We start from the raw sequence: 26,886 nt of genomic DNA, 5'->3' as shown, positions 1-26,886 counted from the left end.
AATTTTAGGTTTAGATGTAGTTTTTAGAGAGAGAGGTTCTCTCCTCTCTCTTAGGATTTAGGATTAGGATTTCATCTTCTTCAATCACATGTTCAATGTTCTTTTTATTTATTTCCCCAATTTAGTTTATGAACTCTTTATGTTGGATTTGATTTCTCTTATTAATATTTGAGGTATTTCAGACATATGACTTTTATTTAGTTTCTTATATTCTTGGTTCTGGTTGATTAATTGGTAACTCTTGAGTTGTCAAACTCATTGTGATTGATAATTGATATCTTTGCTGATTGATTTAGATTCCTATAACTCTAGTCTTTCCTGAGGAGTTGACTAGGACTTTAGGTGTTAATTTAATTTAACCACTTGACTTAGTGGGAGTAAAAAATATAATTCTCATCACCATTGATAAGGATAACTAGGATAGGAATTCTGATTTTCATACCTTGCCAAGAGTTTTATAATTATTAATTTATTTTTTCTGCCATTTATTCTTCTTGTTCAACCTTTTAAAAACCCAAAAATATTGTTTTTACATAACCAATAATAAACCATACTTCCCTGCAATTTCTTGAGAAGACGACCCGAGGTTTGAATACTTCGGTTTATAAATTTATTGGGTTTGTTACTTGTGACAACCAAACGTTTGTACGAAGGGATTTTCTGTTGGTTTAGAAGCTATACTTACAACGCGATTATATTTTTAAATTTCTTTACCGATAGAAATTCGATCGTCAAAGCTTCCAAACGTCAATTCCTCAATCTTAATCACTCGAATTTCATTCTAAACTGCCAAATTGAACTCCAAATCAACAAGAACACAATCTAATTCACAGAATATCATTATAATCATCGCAGGATTCACTAATTCAATGATTTACAAGGATTCAGCAGTTTCTTACCTTACCTACAAATTAATTAGACAAAACCCAGTGATTACTCGCTGCTAGAGTTCACCTAAACCATCAAAATCATTCAATTTCTCAACAAACTCAAAATTCACAAAATTGAGGAGAGGAAGAACTGGGCAAGAAATGCAAATTTCTTACCACTTTGTTCGTATTGAAGTGAAGAGAATTTCGAGACGAATACATGACCAAAAACGGCTCGTCAATCGGAGTTGGGAGTTATGAACGATTGAATTTTTGGAGGTGATGTTAGGGTTTTAACACTATTTCTCTCTTCTTCAACGTATCCAGAGTGAAAAATGGGGAAGAAAGCTTCATTTGGGAGTTTTACAGGTTGGGCCTTGGGTCCAGTTTGAATCCGGTCCAATCAATTTGGCCTGTTAATCTAATTTTATGCCAAAATCTTTAAAATTAATGTCAAAATTCGTATTTTAAATATTTCTACCTCTCTAAATTATAAAATTTTATTTTTTTATTTTTTAAACAATAATTAATTTATTAGCTAATTATTATTAATTTCGCGGGGTTTATATTGGGCCCTAAGATAATAAACCTAATTTGGATTTGAAATCCTAACAATGGACCTAGGTAGATCTTGCTCACTTGAGTTAATGTTTTGAATCATTACTATATCAAATACTATACTATTAAATATTATTATATTTAGTATATATAAAAGTTAGATATACTTACAAGAGAATTTTTAATCAAACTAAAAAAATTTATAGTTTTCTTTTTTTCTTTTTTTAGTTTTAAATATTATATACTAACGTAATAAAAAAAATAAATAATAATTACTCACATAATTAAAATAGATCATCCTAATATATACATGACACTACATATATTAATAATTATTATATATGATAATTTTTTTGTAAAAAAATTTATGTGTAAACTAATCTTTACAACATAATTTTTCTCCTCTTATTAGGATAAATTAATAAATTTAATATGCAAAATATATTTTATATTATTTAAATAGTATAAACATGATTTTTTGGTAAAAATATATAAATATAATAGTATAAATATTTATTTATTTATTTATTTATTTCAAAAAATATATAAATAGTATAAACATGATTTTTTGGTAAAAAAAAACTAATAATAAAGGTTATTAATTAAGTTAATTACATAATAAAAAATTATAAATAATTTTTTAAATAATAATAAAAATAAGATAACTATTTTCATGTACTACAAAGTTTATAAAAAAAGTTTTGGACAATAAACTAATCCTCAATAAATTATGCATTAAACTTGTCAAAAAATTAAATAAATTATATATTATATATATATGTGTGTATATGTATGTATTATCGATTATTATTATTATTATCAATTATTAAGTTATAATTAATTTTTAGTTCAATTTTTGGTAATCAAAATTTAAATTATTAAAATTATTAAATGACAAATATATTGCACCTAATTAATTTTGTTTTTGTTATTAAATTAAAAAGGGTAAGTTGTTAATTTATTATAAATTCAAATTCAAATTTGTATAAAAAATTATTTTAAATTTTATTTTACTAACCAGAATTAATTTTAAAATAAAAAATTACTTTGTACATTATATTATAAGATAATATAATTATTTTTTTTAATGATAATTATTGTCAAATGAAATAGTGTAAAAAAATAAGAAAATATTACCAATTTAAAGATAATGATTCATTTTCCAATAGAATAAATTATATATTAAATAATAAGTTATCATTGTTTCTTTTCATAAAAACTAATATTCAACAAGGATGTTTTAGTAATGACATAAGACTAAGTTTAAAAACTTAAAAACCATATCATAATGTGAAATTTTAATGGAAGATGACCACTTACCCAGTTCAAATTAGTTAAGACAAAACTAATTATTTTTTATATTTTTAATATTAAAATCGTTAAACTTTGATTTTAATTATAATTTTGTAAAAATATTTTTAGTAATAATTATTTTATATATTTTTATTTAATTTTTAATAAAAAATTTCATAATATTTATTAATTATCTCGTGCAATTTACAAAAAATATACACCAATTTAATCTTATAAAAACGATAAATCTAGAGAATTTTATAAATGTGTAGCATTATTAATAGTAATACGGAAATAATAGTTGGAGCGTTTTAATTGTAGCACTCTAACTTTTAGCACCTCATGATCGCATTAAAAGTTCAAGCGTTACTTACATTTATACCTTTTATTTAGTACTATATTTATTTAATATTGAACCTTCACAAAAATACAGCCGGATTTTAATTATAAAAACGAATGTCTTTATTTTAAACCACTTGACACATAATCATATTCCCATAGTACATAATATATAGCATTATTCAACAATCCTCAAATACAAGTCCTGTCCCTCTAAAAACTCAAAATGACAAATGATGAGGAGAAAAATCTTAATTAAACAAAAAACAGAAAATACAAATATATATACAAATATATATATAAAGTTTGGTCACGGCTTCGTGCCAAAGATTTCTGAACCTGTCACTGAAATATTGGGTATAAAAAGGGATGAGAACAAACCACACGTTCTCGGTAGGAAAAAGAATACCATCAAAGCAAAGAAATACTTGCAAATAGAAAGAATTTCATTATAAAAATAGTTTATCTTTGAAATAACCTTTTGAAAAAGTTTTGTAGGAAGACTTACTTTGAAAGGTCGTAAAGAAACTCTTTTAGTTTACAATTCTGTAAAGTAAAATGTTTATAAAAAGGAAGGACCAAAAATGCGCCTAAGGGCTTCCTCCCCAACAAACTTACATTGCTCATTCCTATCCATCCAATACATAAACTAGAGAAATAAAATAATACCTAGTTCAATCTACCTCAACCTCCCTTACCACAACAGAAACAACCCTCAGCTTCACCACCGCCAGCATAAAGGATCTCTCAATTTTCAAACATATACAAAATATACAAGGAATACACAAGTATGGAGAGCAGATACAGCAATTAGATCAAGTAGCAGGTAAATACAATATAACAAGTAAGCAAGCCAATTACCAATGAACTCCCAAACAAAATATATAAATGCAAATGATGCATGACAGTCCTATGGCTAATAAGCTCATCTGTCAGTTCTATAGCCAAATTCGACATGCCCGGTAGATAACCCGGATATGGAACACCACAACACAAAATAGGTATTACTCGTTTACCCATGCTGGTGTTTCACCACAATTTGGAGTAGGCATTACTCATCCACTCAGGCAGGTGCTTCAAACCATAAGCCGAATAGAGATTACTCATCTATCCTCAGACCATGACTCGGATAGGAATTACCCATCTATTCTCAAAACCATCACTTGAATAGGAATTACATATCTATCCTGAAAATCACCATCTCATTCAACCATATCAACTCATCGTTAATTCAATCCTTCACTTCTCAATCTCTTTCAATATCAATCTAATACTCCCAAAATCTTCAACCATTATCTCATAATTCTTATAAATCACAACTTAACTACATATTCTACAGTATCTCTTTTCCCTTCAACCCCATTGCTTAACTCTAATAACATTATCTCCGTTCATATTTCCTAGACCCGAATCCGTGGATTAATAAGTAATTTAACTTTTTAAAACTTCAACTAAATAAATAAATCCCTTTTTGTTGTTATTCAAAATTAAATAAGTTAAATTATAAACCAATTTCAAAATCATTTCAAACTTTTAAACTTTTTCACTAAGATTCCAAGCCATATTAATTTAAAACTGAAAATCTTAATTAAAAAACCTCAAAAGCATTTATCCTCAAATCCATTACTTTACTTGCTTTAAAATCTTAAAAAAGTACTCAAGCCATATTTCTTTTGATGAATTAATCAAACCAAACTCATTTTTAAAACCATAACCAAAGCTTTCAAAACCCTTCGATTTTTTCAAAAATTCCGACAGAACCTCCCCTAAAAACCGAAGTTTACCACCCTTCATAGGTTCCCTCAATTCAACCTTAACCAACAAAATCAGCATTTCAATTCAACATTTCCAGGTCCGTCACAAAATCAATCATTATCAATTTCAATCTAAAATTCAGAATCAACATGACCAAACATCATAATATCTATCTTTCAAACACAACATATTCAATCACAACATAAAATCATTTACATCACAAGCATTCATTCATTTACATTAATCTACTAAACTTGTAAGGTATTCAAAGTCCAAAGCAATTTTATTTTAAAATAATCCCATACCACGAGGAATCAAGTCCGCAGCATTTTTAATACAATAAACCCTTTATTATCGTTGATTCTCAACAGCGGCAACAACCTCAATGATCTCCAAGCAACCGCAATGATCACAGCAACAACATATCTAACGTAGATTTAAATTTAACGCGAAAAGTGAGGTTAAGCGAAACTAGAATAAATTACTGTGGCGAAGAGGTAGAATAGATTCGATCTTACCATGAGGAACAACTAAGAATGCTATGGCAGCAATTCCAGCAGCCACAAACACAGAATGCAACAATAGTACACAACCCTACGACATCCGATACCTTAAATTCTTTAACAAGTTATAATTGAACACTAACTGCGACGGTCTGGAATAAAATACACTTACCGTAACAACAGAATGAAGCAGCAACAACTTCGAACTAACCCGGCAGCAGCTCCAACAGCTACCTCAAGTGACTGCGGCAACCAAAAATGCCGATGACGGCAACTGTAACAGCCATGCAGTGACAACAAGGTTCCAAAAATTCAAAAGAATGAAAACTAGAAGCAAGAACACCATTACTGGAAGTTAATCCCGGCGACCGAGGCTCGGCGATGCAACCCGCAGCGACGGTGATGGCTGGGCAGTGACAGAGCTCCCGCGAAGCATCCAATTCTCTCTCCCGTTGGACTCTTGGTTCGTCTCTCTCTCCTTGGGCCTCCATCATTGCGACGGCGGTGACTTTGAAGCTTCGGCGGCGGCGATGGATTCTACGACGACGGCGACAGCTCGCAATGAGGACGGCGATGATAGCGACTTCTCCTCGGCGATGGTGACGTGGACGGGATCCTCGACGGTAGCGGCTTGGCGGCGAGGCAGCTTCTTCCTCTCCTCGCGGTGGTTCTCTCCGTGTGTCTCCCTCTCTCTTCTCCGTGAACTCTCTCTCTCTCCCTCTTAGTGACAGCGACGGCCACGGCAGCACCGGCGCCGTCTCCCTCCTTGCCCCTCCTTCTTTCTTCTTCCTTCCTTTCTCTCTTTTCTTTTCCCATGTGTGTGTTACAGTGGAAGGTGGGTGAGGGGTGAGGTGAGTGCGGCGTGTGTGTTAATGTGGGTAAAGGTGAGTGAAAATTAGGGTTAGGGTTGGATTTGGGAATTTTTGAGTTAATTACGATATATGAAGTACGAATATTTGTTGAGTTGTCATATTCGCATGTCGAATATATTTTGAACATGATATTCGTCTGACACGCTGTTGTGTCCAATCATATTTTAATAAAAAGTAAAATATTCTTTTCCAAATATGTTTGAACACACCTAAATAACATTATGTCTCAGCATATCAAGTCTTATTTTTAAGATATATTCTTGAATTAAATTTAGATATAGTATATATTATTATTTATTAAAATAAAAATATTTTAAATACTTGATATAATTAAAATAAGACATTAAAAATAATTAAAAAAATTAATTTATATTTTACTATCAATAAAATAACAAAATATCATTACAATTTATCTCAAAAATACTTTATATTTTATATCTATATATGTTCCCATAGCCAACCCCACATAGTGGGACAAGGCTTTGTTGTTGTTGTTGTTGTTGTTGTATCTATATATATTCCCGTGTCTTATAAGATTTTAGAATTCGTGTGTCGGTGTGTCCTGTATCGTGTCATATCAGTGTCCATACATCATAGATTATAATAAAGTAATTTTAATAAAATTAGGATATAGAATATTAATTTGAAATCTAATTTAATCTCTTAAAATTATTTTTAAAATATTATTATTTATTTATGTTATTAATTGGCTTTCAGTCAAGTATTCTAATTTAAAATATAAGATAATATAATTAATTTTTTTATTCATAAAACTTAAAGAATTAAATTTTAAAATCTCCTTATTTTTAAATTTTTAAAAATATAAATTTTAAATAGAAAAATACTTAATAATTATAAAATTAAATAAAAATTTTAATTTATTTTAAACTCAATTTATCAAAGCTTGCTTTAATCACCTTTTGTTCATATTCTGGCCTAAATTATAAAACTAGGCCCAATAAAAACACAAGGTCCACCTCAAAGGATGGCTTCTATTGGATACCCGACCTCTTTGAGAGGTCAGACACGACGAAAGGGACTGGCTTGCTCTTATCTAAATAAGTAACTGCCTCCCCAAATATCTTTTACTATCTCTATCTCATCTATAAGATAAGATCTCAACAAACTCCTAAGATATAAAATAAGATAGAACTACTGCTACTAGGGAGGTCATCAAACTCTACTATAAATACACTGGCACCCCCTAGGTATGACTCACGTTCTAATCTACTAAAAATCTGCCTAAACCACATGCTAACTTAAGTATCAGAGTCTCTTGCAGGTACCACCACCCACCTCCTCACGAGAAACTTGGACAGAAGGCACCACAACATCAACAAGTCGAATGCTACCACTCGAAGGGACCTGGACCTCACGTTTAGACTCAACGCAACGTTTCAAGTAACCCTCAAAACATTAGCGCCGTTGTCGAGGTTCTGGAGCTCAACCCTTGATAATGGCAGATGATCAACAAGATGGTCAGACAAACCACTTGACACGAATAGGATGCAAGCATATTAAAAAGAAGCTAGAATACCATTTTTATGAATACCAGAAATTCCGTAAAAACTTTTCTCAATAGGCAGAGGATATCAAATAGGGATGATGATTCTGTTTTTACAGTTAAATTGGATTAAATATACCAAACAACAGAGACAAGGATAATGCACTCATAGACACCAACCATGGATGGGAAGCCGCAGATTCATCACCATCAATCAAAAAAAAAAAGGAAAAAGGAACGGGACCGATCCCAATCTCCTCGTGGAATAGGATGGACAATGACATCTGTACCGACTCACAACCTCAAAAAGACTCATAATACCCACTCATGGTAATGGAGCAATTGCATGTTCCAAATTGAAGGAGGAATAGAAAACATTATTGGTAAAAATAATGAAACTTTTCCTCCCAACTTATTTCAGAAAATGGAGTATCAGCCAATTTGAATGCAACCCAATCAAAAGATCTTCAAGGCACATATTTTCTTGGTTACTCACAAATTGCATCACCAATAAAGATAGATGGCATCTAAAAAGAAAGCACACCACAACCAAAACAAAAGAGTAGAAAGCACCGTCCTAAGGTCAAAGTAGAAAACAAACCAAAATGAACTTGAAAGCCAGCTGAAGAAAAGAATGTTCAAAGAAAACTCAATTGGTAAGAGAAAATATGTGAGAAGGAAATGAGTAATTAAGACCCTTACTACTCTAGCAAAAGAAACAACTAGTCTGATTAAAGACTTAATGGCAGAATCTACAAAAGTTCTATAGAAGGACTTTGTTTGACGGATTTGCTGAAAATACAATTGCACAACCAAGTACAGTAAAATTGGAGACAACATAAATGTAAGTCTTTCTTGTGGTATAATCACTTCCATGAAAGAGGCATCAAAATCATCAAGAGGAAAAAAATAGAAGAAAGTCAAACTGTCAAGAGAAAGTATATAACGAAAAAAATAATATTATCACGCGAAGAATATACTCCAACAGCAGAAGGGGGCCGAGGAAAGAAATCGTCTAATAAGTCTTATCCAACAGAGGCTACAATAGGATTCAATGAACCATTAATACTTGGATCTAACACAAAATCAAGAAGTAGCAAGAAAATAAGAGGAGAAAGCTCTACTATGAAAGGGGAATGGCGTGTGTGAACCAAGAATGCAAACAAGTCTTTCAAAGTAGTAGCCTCTGCACTATTCAAAGGAGACGACGTCGGGCAAAACACGCCTACTTCATCAGCAAGGCACTATAACGAGCTGAACTCAATTATCAAAAAATTGAGCAAGTTGTATATACTTTGGTCTTGGCATCATAGAGATTGTGGCCCCACTCTCAAGCTTACACCACCAAAGCCCGAGCTAATCAGACCATGAAGCATATCCTCCAAAAAATGGATATTGCAGGGTGGATCCTACGGTGGGCTGTGGAGCTGTCCGAATTCGATTTGAAATACGAAACTCAGACAGTCATCAAGTATCAATGCTTGTCTGACTTCCTTGCGGAATATACTGAAGAGCAAAAAGGGAGCTCCACAATTGAGAGATGGATCATCAAACAAAGCTGGTAGGGGGCAGGGAACATCCTTAAGAAAGAAGAAGGAAAGGTCAGGCATATAAGCCAAGAGTAGAATGGTCGAGCTGATGCCCTCTCCAAACTAGCCAGTATAAAGTCTGGGACAATAATAAAATCCCGATTCAAGAAACACTATAGTCACCTTCAGTACCAAAAGAAGTCAACAAGACGGACATCCTCAAGAGTAAAGGAAGGCAAGGAGATTAATAAAAGAAGCTCAGCACAACATCTTAGAGGGATCTCAACACCTCTATCAAAGTACGTCATGACTTCGAATACAAGAGGTTCTAGATGAAACCGAAAGTAAAATCCGTGGAATTCATCTAGGGGCAAGTCACCGACAAAAAGTGTTACGAGCTGGCTTCTACTGGCAGATTTTTTAGAACTCACACAAATACTATAAGCATATGGAATGACTCAAACCATCACTAAAGAATCCCCCTTTTGACATGTATATGGCACAGAAGCCATGATTCCCATTGACATAAATAAAGAAAACTCAAGGACAACATTTTACAATGAAAGAGCCAATACCCAAGTACAAAAAAGAGCTCGACCTCCTCCCAAAAGTTTTAGAAAGAGCTCAGATTAGGGAGGAAGCTCTAAAACAGCGGATGTCCCTAAGATACAACCAAAAGTGGTCAAAAGGAACTTCAGCGTCAACGACCTCATCCTGATCCGGAAAGACATTGGGGTACAAGAGTCAGGAGAAGGGAACCTGGCCACTAATTGGAAACGACCTTACAAGATAGTAAAGGTCCTAGGCAAAGGCTACTACAAAGTGTCTAACCTCCAAGGAAGGGAGATTCCAAGGTCTTGGCATGCATGTAACCTAAGAAGTTTCTTGTCTAAGAATGCATTAACTTAAGCTCAACAAACCGCAAAAAATCATTGTCTGACCTAAATAAGGTCAACAAGATGAGGCAACGAGGTCCAAGTTAATATAAGAGGTTACATAAACAACTTGTATAAAGTGATCTCAATGAGATCGGATAAAAAACAGGTAGTAAAAGTAACTTGATAAAGGTCGATTACTTGAATTCGGACCTATAAAAGGAAACTCATTGTCCTAAAGTCGCAAAACAGACAAATCAGAAAGTCGACTACGAAAAACCTAGCTTCATTTCAAAGGCAGAAAAGTTCTTTGGGAAATAAAGAGATTAACTTTGAACAAAGTTGTGGAAACAACTAAAAGAAAAGGTAAAAGTGTTCAAAGGACTACCAACTATTACAGAAAAAGAAAAGGAAAAAAAGAAAAGCCACAATACTTTTATAAGAAACAAAGGATAACGGGCATAATAACTCCTCTATTAAAACGTGTGCACAAATCAAGGAAATAGCCGTGCCGACCTAGCCCCTCATTTAAAGAGGGTAACATTCAAAATTTTGAAACACGTTAAGTACTCGACTTCAGGAAAGGCAGGGCACCCGACGTCCAAGCAAGAGCCTCGAGATGCTTGAGCCCGACTTCTAAAATGCTCAGGACTCAAATAGGGACACATTATTCATACTCTGGCCTAATAAGGAAGAAAGGACCAACATTGGAAGGTGGCCACTCATCTCGTTCTAGATTCCACAATATAAGGACAACTCGGTTTAAACGAGTTGTGCCAATCAACCATATTTTTAACAAACTTGTGTGTGTCAAGCACAAGTCGTGTCAACCTGAAAGCAAAGCTTTAAAAAGTGATTTGTATCAAAAAAATCATTAAAAAAATCTTTAAAAAGTGATTTGTATCAAAATGAATCACTAAAACAAAGTTAAAACAACTCGATACAAAATGAGTTGAAAAAAAAATCAAAAGGATAAAAACAAAAATCCTTCGACCAAACGACTTGTACAAAAAATGACTTGGAAAAGAAAGGAAGGATGGTAAAAGCGTTTCAAAATCGAAATGTAAAAACAATCCTCCAATTAAAACAGCTTGGGTAAAACGAGTTGTATCATACACAAGGATAAAAACTTTGTAAAAACTAGAAAGGGAAGGGAATAAGCATATAATCCCTTCACCTAAGTTGCCAATTTATTCTCGACAAACCACAAAAATCACGAGCCGGCCTTCTTATTGGTTGCTCGGATAAAGCGACAAGATTCAAATTGGTGTCCAATGGTTATAATACGGCTTGATGATTTGAAACAACCCAAGCTCATGACTTAAACGAAATCGAGTAAAAAATAACCATATGGTCTAAGCAATTTGTATTAAAACAAATTGCGCAAAACAACTTAACTACAACTCAATATTTTGACTTGGTTATCTAATTGCTCGAGCCCGACTTTGTAAAACTTGTACTCAAGTAGGGGCATTGTTCATACCCTGACCCAAATTATAAAGCCAGGTCTAATAAAGACACAATGCCCACCTCAAAGGATGGCCTCTACTGGATACCCGACCTCTTTGAGAGGTTGAACACGACGAAAGGGACCGGCTTGTACTTATCTAAATAAGTAACTGCCTCCCCAAATCTCTCTTACTATCTCTATCTCATCTAGAAGATAAGATCTCAACAAACTCGTAAGATATAAGATAAGATAGAACTACCGCTATTAGGGAGGTCATCAAAATCTACTATAAATACACTAGCACCCCCCAGGTATAACTCACGTTCTAATCTACTAAAAACCTACCTAAAGCCTATGCTAACTTAAGTATCGGAGTCTCTTACAGGTACCACCACCCACCTCCTCACAAGAAACTCGGACAGAAAGCACCACGACATTAACAAGTCGGACGCTACCACTTGAAGGGACCTAGACCTCACGTTCAGACCTGACTCAACGTTTCAGGTAACCCTCAGAACACCTTTAATAAAAAGAATTTGTGAAATTAAAATCTTTAATAAATAAGTAAATTAAAATTAGCTCATAATAAGATTTTTCAAAAATTCTAGGTCTTACATTAACAACATAATATTTTGTTTAAGATTATAAAAGATATAGTTAATATTGTAAAGTCAACACAGAATCACTCTATCATTTATTTCACAATATAAAAAATTTTAAGAGATATGCTACACATCCAAGCATTATTGTCATCCAAGTTCAACACTAACAAAACCACTCTCATTAAAAGAGCGTGATTACATGCAGGAGCGTCTTCTTCTTCTTTTTCGTGTTCTTCTTCCTCCTCCTCCTCCTCCTCTTCCTTCTTCTTCGCATTCCTCCTCCTCCCCCTCCTCCTCTTTCTTCTTTACGTTCCTCTTCCTTCTCCTCTTTCTTCTTCGCTTTCCTCTTCCTCTTCATCTTCTTCTTCCTCTTTCTCCTCCTCCTCCTCCTCCTCATCCTCTTCCTCCTCCTTTTTCTTCTTCGCTCTTTTTCTCTTTTTCTTTATTTTTTCTCCTCTTCATTCTTTTTTTTTTCCATTTGAATTTTTTTTCTCCCACTTTTCTCTTCTCTTCCATCATTAACATTATCGTTATCGTTATTGCTATCGAAGATCTCTTCATTTATCTTTTTTTTTATCAAAATTTTTAAACCTGAAACTTAAATTTTCGTGAAAACTTAAAAATTATCTCTGGAAATGAAATTATCTTTGAAGACTTTCACTTATCCACTTTTTTATCAAAATTTTTAAATTTGCAACTCAAATTTTCGTGGAAACAATTTTGTTTTAGCACATTATTTAGTTGTAAATAATACAAAAATTTTTAGTGAATGCACAAGAAATATTCAAAGGATCACAAATCTAGAACCTTAACTCACTCAACCAACAAAATATATTCAAATATATTTTGGATTTAAAAAATATATTAAAAATAAATTCAAATGTGACACAAAAATAACACAAAAACTCACTCAAACAACAAAATAAATTCGATACCACAAACAGTATGATACAAAAATACATTATTTAGTTAGAAATGATATAAAAAATTTTTATTAATAAATAAAAAATCTTTAAAGAATCATAAATCCAAAATCTTAACTACTCAACTAATAAAATAAATTCAAATATATTTTGGATTCAAAAAAATACATCAATTAGTTAAAAATAATATAAGAATGGCTAGACTTATATATAAGTTTAATGCTACTCAATTAATTCAGCAAAAATGACACAAGAATCTTTGATGAATAACATAATCTTTAATAGACCACAAATTAAAAAAATTTATGATGATTTATAATTGATTAAGAAAATTTTATATATCACAGTTAATAAATCCCTGTGCTGTTTTTTCAAATAACTTATAATTAGTTAAAAAAAATGTCATAATTAACAAAAATTCATAATATTGTTTTTCATCTTCTTGTTTCACCTTTTCATAATTTTTTTTGTTTTATTATTTTAATAAAATAAAAAAATAAATCAACCCTTTAATAAGAATAAAGAAAAGAAAAAAAATCAAAGGAAAAAAAGAAAAAGAATACGTGAATATGCAAAGTAGTAGGGGTGTTCAAAACCGATCCGGACCGAACTAAATCGATGGACCGAACCGAAAAAACTGAAAATCGAATTAACCGAAAACCGAAAAAACCGAAAAAGTGATGTTTTGCGATTTTTTGCGGTTCGGTTCGATTTTCGGTTCTTGCCACCAAAACCCTAACCGAACCGGTTCTTCAGAAAATCCTAAAATTAAAACTACCCCAACCCCACCCCCCCAAACGCGTTACACTTTACAGGCTGCGCGAGTCCCTCCCCTCCCCCCATGGAAACCTAACCCCGCCGCCCAAACCCCAGATCGGAGCCACCACCCACGCACCCACGCACCCAAACGGCCAGCAGTCACCCACCTTCTTCACTCCTTGTCCTTGATACTCGAAAAGTCGAAGGCAGCAGTCACCCACCCACCGCGAACACGAATACCCAGTCACCCACCCACCCACCCACAGGACCTCCGACCTCACCACCTCCGACGTCACCGCCTCCACCCAGAAAGCCTCCACCCAGCAGCGTTTCTGGGTTTTGTAGGGTCACCTCACCACCTCCGACCTCGCCGCCTCCACCCAGAAAGCCTCCCACACAGCCACCGATTCAAGTGCATATGGAGCCCGAGCCATCTATTCAGGTAAACTTTACTGATGCATTCTTGCCTTGTTGTTGGTATTGCTGCTTGGTGCTTGCTGGTTAATGGTTATTGTTCAATGTTCAGTTTGTTCAGTTTGTGACTTTGTTCAATGTTCAGTTTGTTCACATGAATACAGAAACGGGCAAAACAATGGGAAAATAGTAAATAGTTTGCCTTTTGCTTCAGATATAGGTGAATGATTGGAGTTGTTTTTTTTTCAATTTATTTGTAGGATCAAAGTTTTGAATTTGGCTTCTAAAATAGAGGCTTTCAGTTTCTGGTTCCTTGCTTGTTTATTGTTTGGTTTATTGCTGTTTATTGCCAAGTTCAATTTGTTGGTATAAAGGTTTATTGCTTGTTCATTGCTTGTTTGGTTCATTGCTGGTTTAATTTGAGATTATCAAGTTTTGTTCTGTTCTGTTTAGTGTTTAATTTGCCAAGTTCAATTTGTTCATTGCCAAGTTCAATTTGCAAATTCTGTTTAGTGTTTATTGCTGCCTTGCTGGTTTAATTTGTTCATTGCTTGTTCACATTATCAAGTGCCAATTCTGTTTGGTTTATAGCTGGTTCAGGGCTGGTTTAATTTGTTCATTGCTTGTTCACATTATCAAGTGCCACTTGTTCACATTATCAAGTGCCAATTCTGCTTGGTTTATAGCTTATTTATTGTTTATTGTTCACATTATCAAGTGCCAATTTGTTGGTATTCTGAAATTATTAAAAATTATCTTAGACCATCATCAATAGGCCATGTTTGGTTAAATGTTGTGGAAGCCATGATTTAATTATGCAGTTAGCTAGCATGCATTGTATATGAATTAAACAGAAGGTTTTGTGGGCGTGGATGTGAACATTTTAGAAGGTTCTGAATTTTATTGAATTCAGCTACACTTTCTTGACTTTCCATTTTTCCTATGAACCCTTTATAACATTCCTTCAATTCCCTCTTAATCAATTCATTTTCATTGAAACCAAAAAAAAAACATCAATTAATTTTCACTATTCCGCTAACTATATATATTTTCCTTCTGTGTGTACATTTTATTTACTTATTTATCTTCCTATATAAGTATATTATATATATGGGCTAATTAAAATGTTGGGTTAGTTTACCAGTTCAACAAGCAGATAAGCAAAATGAATCTCTAGTGAAAGTGACATACAACTTTATAAGATCGTATGTAATATCAAGTGCAAATTCTGTTTGGTTTATAGCTGGTTTAGGGTTGGTTTATTGCTGCCTTGCTGGTTTAATTTGTTTATTGTTTGTTTTATTGCTTGTTTATGTAGTTTGACGTCAGTTCAAGTGAGAATATGGGCGACATTGGATTGCCTCCAGTTCCTATTCCGAATGAATCAACAAGCATCAGATCTCCGACTGCTTTGCCTTCTGCTTTAATGACAATTTATTTTTATTTTCAGTTGTGTTGACTGTTGAGCTATTAAACTTCTTTAATTGTCGTATTTGAATTCTATTATCGTTATATTTCATTAGATCAAGACTTTGTTAGCTATTGTGTATTTTGGCTTGTTGATTTCAATCTTATGACATTGCATAATAGTATGGTAGAATTTTTTTTATTTGATTGAAAAAACCGAACAAACCGAACCAAACCAAACCGATTTTAATTGGTTTGGTTTGGTTCGGATGACCTTGAAAAAAAAACCGAACCAAACCGAACCGCAGCTTAATTAAACGATCGGATCGGATGGCTTTTCCTTCAAAAACCGAACTAAACCGCACCACAAACACCCCTACAAAGTAGTACGTGATATACGCACGTGTGAATAATTTTGTCAGGACTAACTTCTTTAAACTTATTGACAAAAGTACTCGTATGCATAGCAAAACCATATATTATAATGTAATTATGCTAAGAATTATATTTATTTTTTTTAAAATAACAGTTTCCCCGCTTTCCAGCCCCTCAAATCCTTGCCGCTTTCCTGGCAGGAACATGCGGTCCCCTCATCTCACTTTTATGTTCTAAAGCAGGTCCTTTTTAATATTTTTTTTCTCGAATTATTCTATAATATTGCGAATTTGTTGACTGTTTTTGCCACTTAGTTTCTGAATCCAAGCTGTTCTTTTAGTATGACTCTCGGGAATGCATTGCCCCGTTTGTTAGTGGCTCAAGATTTTGTCCCATTTAACCCAAAATAAAAAAGGATTATGTAATTCACACCGGTTCCAACCGGCCCACTTATAGTCAAAATTAATCTCATCCGAGATAAAATATATACAAAATAATTGGGGGGAAAATATCAGTATATCCTATCTCAAGGAAAACTATGCAAATCCAATCCTTACAAAAATGCCATCACAAGAAACGCAGGTCCGTCTTCATCTATCTAGCAGACGACTTCTTTTCCAGGAGCCTTACCTTGTCAAGCAGCTCCTGTATTGTGTTTGATGCATCCTACAACATAACACAAATCTTGTAAGCCTCATCCAAAAATACCAGAATTCAACAAAGTCTGGATTAAACAGAGAAAGACAGTGGAACCTGAAGCTTCTTTCTCAAACTTTTTTCTTCAGCATCCCGTCGATCCCTCTCTTCTGAGAACACGTCGATTAGATTTTCTTGCTCCTTATTCAAGTCTTCAATCTTTTTTCCTGCATCACGAAGCTGATAACAAGATATTGTATGAAACACGCAATCAAGATTTTAAAAGGGCACCTCTCAAATATGTCCAACAGCTTCAGAAACGGAAATCCATGTGCATCTTTAGAAAAAGGCAATAATAATAATAATAATAATAATAATAATAATAATAATAACAACAACAACAAAGGTGGTCAGAATCCAACAAGCTTGATTTCAGACAGAATTCCAAACATAAATCAATAAAGAAAAATCAGAATCCAAACCTGAGTTTCCAGAGCTTTACACCTCTCTTTCTCGTACTGCAGTGCCTCCAATACTTCTCCCAATATTTCTTCCTCCTTCTTCTCTAATCTTTAATCCGGAAAGTGAACAGATAGGAGAATAACGAGTTAATAAAGTCCAACATAGAAACCACAACATGCTATGAAAAGAAGGAAGTTAGACGCCTAAAATTACAATGTACCTTTTCTTCAACTCACGATTCTCTTCTTGCAACTTTTCCAGAGTAAGTGCACCAGAATCTGATACTGGATGTTCACCATCATTTACATCCTGTACCTGCGAAGTTCAACCCCTTTGAGGATCAATTCTTGAAATAAATATAAACCAGGAAGGAAAAAAATCAAGAGAATGAATCAAATGGAGAACCTTCCTGGATACTCGTGCTGACCGCAAGCTTCTTCCACTAGATGGGATGTCCGGAAAACTTCCATTTTCTTTTCCAAATGATTTTTCAGCTAGAGATGTCCTCTGACTGCTCCCTTTTGCTTGTTTCTTGGGTACAACAGTAATTTCATCACTCTCATCCTCAGCAGATGACGATTGTCCAGATGAGTTTGGCATCCTTGATGTCGAGCTCTTGTAGGCACTATATTTTTCTGATTCTTTTCGGCTCCGTTTCTGATTTAATTGTGAATGTGGTTGATCTGATGTCAATGGAGTTCCCTTGCCATTTGTGGCAGAATACTTCCTTTTTGAAGCTTCTGGGACAAAATCAGGTGATGCCTCTACAAAACAGGATTCATTCATAAAATATCACTAGGCTATTCAAACCAAAAAACAGAATAAATGTTACCCACAATGAACAATAATTATGATTGTGAATGAAACTAAAATAAAGCAAGGGATGAAGTCATACCTCTGTCAACTGAACTGTTGTTTTGTTTTCTGGTTCGATTGGAGACATAACCAATTTTATGGCAGTTAGTGGCCCTAAATAAAGTAGAAAATAAATTCAGTAAAACAAAAACAACTCATGCTTCAAGCAAGCTATATTATCATGAAAGAACCAATGGAAAATCAAGAATCACCAGTAACTTTTCTGCATCTGTACCAATTTCGCTTCCAATCTAGATAAAACTAAAGTCCTCTCAAAGCCTTGTTTATCATGAGCAGGTTCAACAAAGTTGGCTTCTAAAACACCTGTAAATAGAAGTGAATCTTATCATGAATGAGAATAGTCAAGTTACTAAAAGAAGCTTAAGAAAGGGAGAAAAATCCTACCTATGACCCCACGACCACCACTTCCTGCAGGATTCCACAGCCTCCAGAATGGCTGACAACCATGAAAAACGGCTGTAAGAATAATTTCTAATGACCATATCTTCCCAAGTTAAAGTTCTAGATGATTGAACAAAACAAGGTATCAGAAGATATAAATTTGCTTTGCAATTGCAAACAGACATGCAAATTCATCTGGTCCAAATTTACAATTTATAGCTAGGACATGTTTTTCCCAGTTCAGAATGAACCCAAAAAATACTACAAATCAATCAATTAACATTGACAACAAACAGTACACAAAGTCTGATGATTCTCTAGTAATAAAATGCCAATACCAGTCACTAACAACATTGCTTCTTGGCAATCACTAATTTTTTAACTACACATAAAAGTTTGGCATTAATTTAAAACAAACAAATGTGAATTAAATTCAACATAAGCAAACTTCGACTTGAAAGTATATTTTGTTACCTGAGTAAATAGCCATTTCGCATCGTGAAAGATTACAATCTTCACAAAATGGACCTCAAAAAATACAAACAACAAAATGACTCCCCAAAGATATGCTCTATTTGACAAAATAAACCAAACGTATATAAATATATAAGTAGACTAAATGTCAGGTTTAATTTGACAAACAGAACATATCTTTGAGAGTCATTTTGTTATTTAAATTTTTTGGGATTCATTTTGCCAAAATCATGATCTTTCATGGGTCAAAACGGTTATTTACTGTTGTCATTGCAAAATCAAGTGGACATAGAATAATTGAAGCAGCAAAAGAATAATAAGGAGAGAAGGGGAAGGGAGTACTAGCTTTGCATGCAACATTACATTCATAGCCACCTCAGAAAAGATGAAAAAGATGTGTTTACCATGACAAACCCTACCTTAATGAGGCGATTCTTATGATAGACATTGAACCCTGAAACATCAATATGATGAACTGCGTCCTTGACAAATCCAATAGTAACAATAGCAATCATCTGTTACAAGATCTAAATTTTAATTGCACTGATCCACAAGCAAGGAAGATTAAGCCTTAAACATTTTATGGAGATTTTACATTTGAATCCTTCGGGATCCCATCAATCCCAGCTTGTGGCCTGTATGTCACCTCCTGAGACAACATCATGTCATTCACTATATTGTGATGCACAATATCTTTCCCACGAAGAATAATTCGGAAGCCTGGAGGAAGCCTCAAATATAAAATTGAGGCATAACTCTAAATAGACAAAAAAATAATGAGAAACATACTTAAACAAACACAAAACTTTAGATATGTAGACATCTATATTGAACGCTAAATGAACACTTCTTCATTTAATCAACGTCTAATCAATTTTCTCTTTTTAAGGCCTCAAGTGTCAACTTTCAAAAGTTTCAAATAATAAACATTGCTAGCAAACCATGATTGCAATATGCTGTGTTTCTAAAACAACTACGAACAACAACAACAACAACTTACCCTTAGAGAGTGCCTATAAGTTAAGAAGTGTCTTGAGTTGGGATACTCTTTAGCCATCTGTATGTTTTTCTCCTCTCTGTTTACGCCTCTGATTTGAATATCCTGAGACAAACCATAAGCATGTCAAAATTGAACGAAATATGTTCCAGAATAAAGTGGATCACTACTCTCTTTTGCTGTATGGGGGCAACAAAATATTGATTATCAGACATACATGTGGATCTGCATCAAAATCAAGCTCCAGCTCTCCTTGGTCATCCTCCCAAAGATTGTATATAATTACACGTGTGCCGTGATCCTTCATCAGATTGAACTACAAGTGTAACAGTAATGGCAAAAATTTAATCCACATACTCATAAAACTAGGCAAGATGCCCCAGTAAATGATGAGATGAAAGGACAAGATGCGCCCCCCCCCCCCTCTCTCTTTCCCCCTCTTTTTTTTCCCTTTTTCCCGGCTCTATCTCACACACACAAGAGAGAATGTCATTACCTGACGAAGAAGATCTGTTTCACTTGAAAACGGTGACCAATGCACAATTGTTTCAACATTTTTATTCCAATCTTCAATAGAAGTCCGTAACATCTTATTCCATTCCCGTCCGCGTCTTTCATAGTCCAACTTTCAATAAGTAGGTATAACAACATTCAGAAGGGGGAAAAAAGAAACAAAAGACAACGACGAAGAAGTAGTCAAAGAACTCGAAACCAAAACCACTAACAATCAACAATCCCTCAGAACTTTAGAAGCAGCAAGGGTAAGGTCTCTTGTAATCTATTAATTAAGACTTGATAAAATTTAAAGATAAAAACAGTAAACAAAGAAATTACCATGGGTACTACAATGTCTTCCTTCCCAGTACTCCTCAAAAATGTGTAAGACAGCAAGCCTATGCTTTGTGTAGCACTAGTAACGAAGATAGATCACCCAGTTAGAAATAGAGCATGAATTGTAACTAATGATGTAACTTGTATGTATAATAGCAGTAGACGTAGAAGGAAGACAAATTCAACTACTACTAGTGTAACTGACTTAGTGATACAGTCCAGAAAGCCTAATATACATGGTCTGCTCATCCCAGCAAAAATAAATCATCATAATCCAGGAAAAAAAGAACTGAAACTGACAACTACAAGTACTACTAACTGAGTGATAAACCAAGGCACCCAGAGCATGCTTCTCAAAATTACAAAAATTTCTTCCACCAATATGCAAATGATAAATATGCTTTTTATCCTTTAAGCTTTTGAAATTCTTCAAAATTACCCTCATTGTTTAATTTGATTCAATTTTAGTCTCATCTAAGAAATAAGTTTCAAATTTACTCCTATCATTAATTTTTTGAAGTAAACTGTTAGTCAATCTTTTTTTTTTTGAATTTTACGCTTAGTCACGTCATCCCAAAATTTAGGTACTAACTGTTGACCATCCAAAAATTTAACATAGGGGTAGACTTAGAACTTGTTTCAAATGTTGACAGTAAAATTGAATCAAATTAAACATTAGCAGTAGTTTTAAAGAATTTTCAAAACGTTAAAGACAAAAGTATACCTTACACCGTAATCTACTAATCTTAGCTTATGAAATAAAACATGAATCTAATTTTCATGTACAGGGAGTGAAAAAGAATTTTACGCAAACAACCAATTGTGTATTGCCACATCAACAAAAGTTAACTAATTTCAAACCCATTACATAAAAGTTAAAAAGGCATCTAAATGCATAAATCTGATTGGATGACCGTGTAAAACTCTCTATACTGTGAGTGCATCAAAATTAAACTTAAAAAAAAAACATTATCTCTTGATAACATAACATTCAACTGATATCATTTAAATGCTTGATCTCATCCACAACATGCAACCCAAATCAAACAAAAGCTAAAACATAAAATAATGATATTATCTTGATATGTTAGAGGACAATACAACTATCAAACAACTAGGTCATAGTTTTTCTTATCAATATGCATACTTCACATGTTAACTAGGAAAAAAAATTATTGAATGAAACAATGAGACCCTCAAACAAACCTCTTCCCATCTTTGCCAGAGCAGCGAGAGAATACTATCACATCAGCCCCAAGCCTCATAGTACTTGTTTTAAAGCCATTTCCATCTATCACATGAACAACAAAGGATCAGTATACCGTCTGAAATGAAATCGTCATAAGATTTATACTCTTCCCAAAATGATGTTTACATTGCCCAATTGTATTTGCCATTTTGCTTTTCACTGAATACCCCAGTGACATGCATTGACGCATTTTATCTGGATCCATTCCACCACCATTATCTGGAAAAAGAATTAGCAATCCAACATTTGAGATTCCAAATAAAGAAAGAAAAAAGAAAGAAGGGAGAGATCAAAATGCTTCAATGCTTCTATTAGGAATACTCATACGACATCCTTAAAATCATAGATGCAAAAGCTTTTAACACATATTTGTCACATTACAACTGGCTTTTACTTACTTTATAAACCCCAAATGAACTTTTGGCAGAATAAAATGATGCATAATATCCAACACATGTTCAGCAATTTTTCCGTGCTACTACTTTTCAGTTTAGCAGAAGTACTTTTGACATAAAAGCTTACCGTAACACTTGCTGAATGACTAAAATTAATTTTTGTTTTATCTTAACCAACTAAAAGTCAGTATTTAAAGTTACATCTAACATACTCCAACTCAATTACAATAAAGAGATGCACACCTTCAATCAGCAACATCCTGGTTCCATCTTTCTTATTTACAAGCATATCTACATTGACATATGTAGCGCCATTGCAAACCTAAAGTCAAATTCAAATAAGTAGGCCGGAAAAGGAATAATCACAACAAGTGCGTCATTATTCAAAACAAGTGAGGCATACCTCATCCAACGAGTTATCCAAAAGCTCAGCAAAAGCTGCATAAAAATATATTTATATAAGAATGCCTAGTAGTGATAAATATCCAAGAACCAAACGGAAAAATTCTGAATTCAATGAATACATTTTTGTACCATGAAAATGATTAACCATTCAAACAAATTAACAGACATCTACAATTTACCTCCTAGAGCCCACTTATGACTTGTGGCATTAGAATGCAGAAACTTCGGATGAACTCTGACGTGGTCCATTCCAACTGCACATTATTTAAGAAATATCATGTTATTATTTCTTTGTCAAAAATAAATAAAAAAAAAATATATTAAAGAAAAACAAAGAGGTTAACCCAAGGAACCTCAATTACGAGGCTCAAACAATCTACACAACAACTAAAAAATGAGTAAAAAAAGTCTATACAAAATTTTAAAAGCAGTTTTCGGATTTATCCAGTGCATAATTAACAAACAGAATATTCACAATAAATACTTTATTGAGTTATGGGCTTATGACATGCAATTAATGTTAGTCAATTATTGTCAAAATTCAAGGGTATCAAATCAAACCTGATCCCATAATGACCGAGTTGAGGATAGGTTAATAAAATACCTACTTTGGAAAAGAACTGATTGCTGCCATAGTGAAACAAATAAATCAACAATGATGATAGTTATACCTAATGGGAGGCATGGACCAAAAGTTCAACTCAGTAGAGCTTTTTGTTCAAATAAACAATAGGTTATTAAAGTTACTGCTTTGCAAAAGAACTGACAGCTGCAATGCTGCTATAGTGAAACAAATAACTCCACAATACAGGTATACCTTACAGGAAACATGAATCAAAAGTTCAACTCAGTACATCTTGTTTGTTCAAAAACACAAACAATTTCAAGCTCATATTGAGCTTCATTATCTGATAGGTGCAAGCACAGCCAATGTAGTCCAACCTGTAAACTTGGCTTATTTGCAAGAGGAAGCAGTCTTGTAGAGAACTGCTAGGCATGAGTTTTAAATGCTTGACTTTGCTTGGCTCCTTTTCCTCCCTTAAAGGAAACATTACTCCCCTAAACATTCTCTCCCTCGCCTCATCTTCAAGTAAGATCACACTTTTCTTTCAAAAATTGGGACACAATGTTTGGACTGCCTAGACAGAGGTATAGTTGTGTGCTTCACCATGTGATGGTTTGGCCTTCATAATTACCACAGAGCTATTGGAGTTGTCAATTTAACAGATGAAACTAATGGAGACTCTTGTATTCTCACACTATGGATAATAGAAGATGAGGGGAAAGGTAAGGATGGAAAGAAAATATTTTTCTTGTTTTGGACTGTATATATAAATTGGAACCGAGAGGAATCTACTACTCATTTTCTTCAAAAAGCCAAATTTTATTTAGTAAGAGGGAAGCTAGAAATTGTAACTTATCTAAACAAGATAAAGGAATTGTATTATGTTCTCTTATTAATCACCCAAACAAAGAATAGGAGACCTCCAACATAGTCCTCCTCTTCCTTTTCTAGTCCAGTGCTGCTAAATCCATTCCTTTTCAATCAACTCAACTTTTTCATTTATTTTTTATTTTTTATTTTTACATCTTTAAGAAAAGGCAAGCTAAAGTACAATATATCTTTTTATACACAAATAAGATTCAATATTGTTTCATAGCAATAGTAGCTAATCATTTAATTGGGTGACTAAGTAAAAAAAGAAACCACAACTATATAACTGAACTTATTAAACGGATTTGCCTGAGGACTACAGTCAATTCTATCATGCTTACATGCACATAAGCCATAAGGACCCCCCACTATCCCCAAAGAAAACTATCTTAACTCTAATACAACAATATAACTTCACCTTGCTAAAAGTACAACATGGTGAAGGTTTTAGGATTTAAAGCTTTAAATAGAGAGCACATTTAAAATAAAAATATAAATCTTAAATTTCCAAAGGAAATTAATTAACAACAAAGAGTAATAAATGCTATTTTTAACTATTAGGAATCCTGAAGGTAAAACACTTGACGTTCTGCATTCCAAGTTCATAACTGCAGAACTGATGCAATCTTAAGAATTGAAAGCATATCCAGAGGAGAAACATTTTAAGGTAAGAAGATTGCATCTGATAACCAAGATAAAATGAACTCCCATCTCTCCCAAAGTCAACTCATAACATGAAATCTAGAAGTTTATATCACAAAAATCTCAGCATTAAGGTTTCCCTCCATCAAAATCTCCAGTCTCATCTATACCTCAAAATTGTAATGTTATGCCCGGTAAAATGGCATCTTTTTCTAAACAAAGAAATTGTAACTGTAATATGATATAAATCAGAAAAAGTAATATCATCTAATATCACATGGCCATAAAATAAACAGGGTTTGAAATTAGAAAGCAGCGATAAAACCCTAACAGAAAAACAGATACGCACCGGTTGAAGATGATTCGAAGCTGCTGGAAGGAGCACCGTCGAAATCACCGGCTTTCCAAAACTGCCTGCTTCCCCTAGTAGTCGGCGCCACGCTGGTGCTCGTGGTCCCGTTCAGATGCGCCGAAGAAGAAGCCCCCTGCGGCGCCGGTAACGACAGCACCGCAGGGGATGGCGATAAGGGCGGAGGGAGAGGGCTCAAAAATCCAAGGGGAAGAACCTCTCCATCGTCATTCATCTTGCGCCTCTTGGTCGGACTCCCTCCTCCGGGCGAAATGGTGCTTTCTACTACCCCGGCGACCAAACCGTCCAAATCCGGCTCCGAATCGGAATCGCTGCTGCTACTGAGTTGAATAACTGCGGAGCCAGGAGGAATGGGTGAAACGGCACCAGTTCGGGTCCTCCCTGGGGGCACATTGGGAACATCGCCGGTGAGTTCCTGTTTGACGAATGCATCCATCTCTCCAAAGAAGCGAAAAATAGAAAGTGGCGATGCAATATTCAGCAAGATTCAACAACGCCTATGCAAGAATATATGCTCGACGAAAAGAAAAGAAAGAAAGAATAAGAACGATTGAAGAAATGTGAAGGTTTACAAACTGAGAAGAGAATTTCCTGAATGAAAGGGGTTAGAGCAACAAAGAGAACAGAGGAGGGGGGGGGGGGAAGTAAAATAGAAAATAGAAACAGAAAGGGGCAAGTCAAGAGTCCAGAAAAATGAAAAAATGAAAAATGAAAAATTGCTGGGCTCACAAACGGTCAAACGCGACTTTCTAATATGTTTATTCACTTTATTGTTTATTTTTTTTATATTTTTCATTATTATGGAATTTATATCGTTCGGGAAGACTCTACAGTCTACTGTGTTTGCTCTGGAGGGAAAAGCGTTTTGTTTTTGAAAGGTCCTGGGAGTTTTTAAAAAAATTGTATTCGTGCCACTTTTAGATAGACGTGTTTTACATTAAAAGCCTTGATATTTTTTTGAGTTACTGTATGACTTCTATCAGTGTATTTAACTGTGTATTAATAAAAGAGCAATACTAGAAGCAGTAATTTTTGTGATTGTTAGCCATTAATTAGTTATCAATGATAATTTAATAGTGTGAAATTAGTGTAAAATTTTATCGAATGGCTCACCTTTTTCTGCTGATTACATGCTGGCCAAAATTCAATAAAACTGCTGGCCCCTAGACTTTTTCTTAATAAAAGAACGATTAAATATGATTTTGGTTTTTAAATTATAGGTTAAAAAAATTTTATTTTTAATTTTTTTGTATAAAATTGTTTCTAAAATTTAAAATCAAATTTTAAAATCATCTTTTTTATTTAAATTTTAAATTTTACACTAAATTATCGATAAAAAATATAAAATAAAAAAATAAGAGAAATCAAAAATAGCAGAAAAGAAGAATATAGTATCTGTTACTATATTATAAGAATGTAGTGGATAGGTTGCTGTTCGACAAGTTTTGTTCTTTGTGTTTGACAAGTGCATAACTTCACTGGCTGACACGTGGAAACTAAATAGTAGACAGTTGTGTGAATTAAATAATGGATTGCCGTGGTAAAAAACATATTCTCATCTTCTTCAAAATTTAAACTTGCCTATATAAAAGGTTGCTCAGGACACATCCTCAACCATTACCCCTGAAACTATTTGAGAGTGTTTTCTATTCCAAAATAGTGAGTTTTTTGTTCCGAACCTGCATAAACATGGCAGAAATATATGA

General features: G+C 33.8%; 1 protein-coding gene and 2 long non-coding RNA genes across 4 annotated transcripts; 1 reads left to right on the top strand and 2 right to left on the bottom strand.

Annotated features, from left to right (window-relative positions):
* Nucleotides 1-5,076: 5,076 nt before the first annotated feature.
* Nucleotides 5,077-6,181, bottom strand: LOC140183833 (uncharacterized). Its single transcript, XR_011880097.1, has 4 exons — nucleotides 5,667-6,181; nucleotides 5,490-5,560; nucleotides 5,333-5,408; nucleotides 5,077-5,240 (listed from the first exon to the last, which is right to left on the bottom strand). It is a non-coding gene; the product is annotated as an uncharacterized lncRNA (long non-coding RNA).
* Nucleotides 6,182-13,873: 7,692 nt separating this feature from the next.
* LOC112790960 (uncharacterized) lies at nucleotides 13,874-15,837 on the top strand. The gene is made up of 2 exons (XR_003196983.3): nucleotides 13,874-14,273; nucleotides 15,564-15,837. It is a non-coding gene; the product is annotated as an uncharacterized lncRNA (long non-coding RNA).
* A 607-nt stretch (nucleotides 15,838-16,444) lies between these two features.
* Nucleotides 16,445-25,956, bottom strand: LOC112790959 (protein MICRORCHIDIA 7). 2 transcript variants are annotated; one of them, XR_011880096.1, is made up of 20 exons: nucleotides 25,160-25,956; nucleotides 22,913-22,987; nucleotides 22,732-22,766; nucleotides 22,572-22,650; nucleotides 22,060-22,152; nucleotides 21,891-21,975; nucleotides 20,688-20,763; nucleotides 20,350-20,478; nucleotides 20,071-20,169; nucleotides 19,857-19,958; nucleotides 19,452-19,613; nucleotides 19,276-19,371; nucleotides 18,386-18,437; nucleotides 18,193-18,304; nucleotides 18,021-18,094; nucleotides 17,531-17,889; nucleotides 17,346-17,440; nucleotides 17,146-17,233; nucleotides 16,781-16,890; nucleotides 16,445-16,693 (listed from the first exon to the last, which is right to left on the bottom strand). XR_011880096.1 is itself a non-coding variant. In XM_025833596.3 (20 exons), the coding sequence occupies exons 1-20, from the start codon at nucleotides 25,614-25,616 to the stop codon at nucleotides 16,622-16,624; spliced, it is 2,463 nt and encodes an 820-aa protein (XP_025689381.1). In that variant the 5' UTR covers nucleotides 25,617-25,956; the 3' UTR covers nucleotides 16,445-16,621. The 2 variants fall into 2 exon arrangements, 1 of the variants encoding a protein (XP_025689381.1); XM_025833596.3 differs by having other exon boundaries at nucleotides 16,781-16,903.
* Nucleotides 25,957-26,886: the final 930 nt, after the last annotated feature.

The sequence above is a fragment of the Arachis hypogaea genome, chromosome 3, assembly GCF_003086295.3.
Source record: "Arachis hypogaea cultivar Tifrunner chromosome 3, arahy.Tifrunner.gnm2.J5K5, whole genome shotgun sequence".
NCBI lineage: Eukaryota > Viridiplantae > Streptophyta > Magnoliopsida > Fabales > Fabaceae > Arachis > Arachis hypogaea.
This window is presented reverse-complemented; position numbering and strand designations above follow the sequence as displayed.

Bases quoted from the DNA above. Each gene is read 5' to 3' on its own strand.
- LOC112790959 (XM_025833596.3), bottom strand. From the start codon at position 25,616: ATGGATGCATTCGTCAAACAGGAACTCACCGGCGATGTTCCCAATGTG. The intron at 21,976-22,059 runs GTAAACATCATT...TTCATGTGATAG, and splicing joins GGCAAATACAATTGGGCAAT to ATGGAAATGGCTTTAAAACA. The intron at 20,764-21,890 runs GTTTGTTTGAGG...CTTCGTTACTAG, and splicing joins TCTGGCAAAGATGGGAAGAG to TGCTACACAAAGCATAGGCT.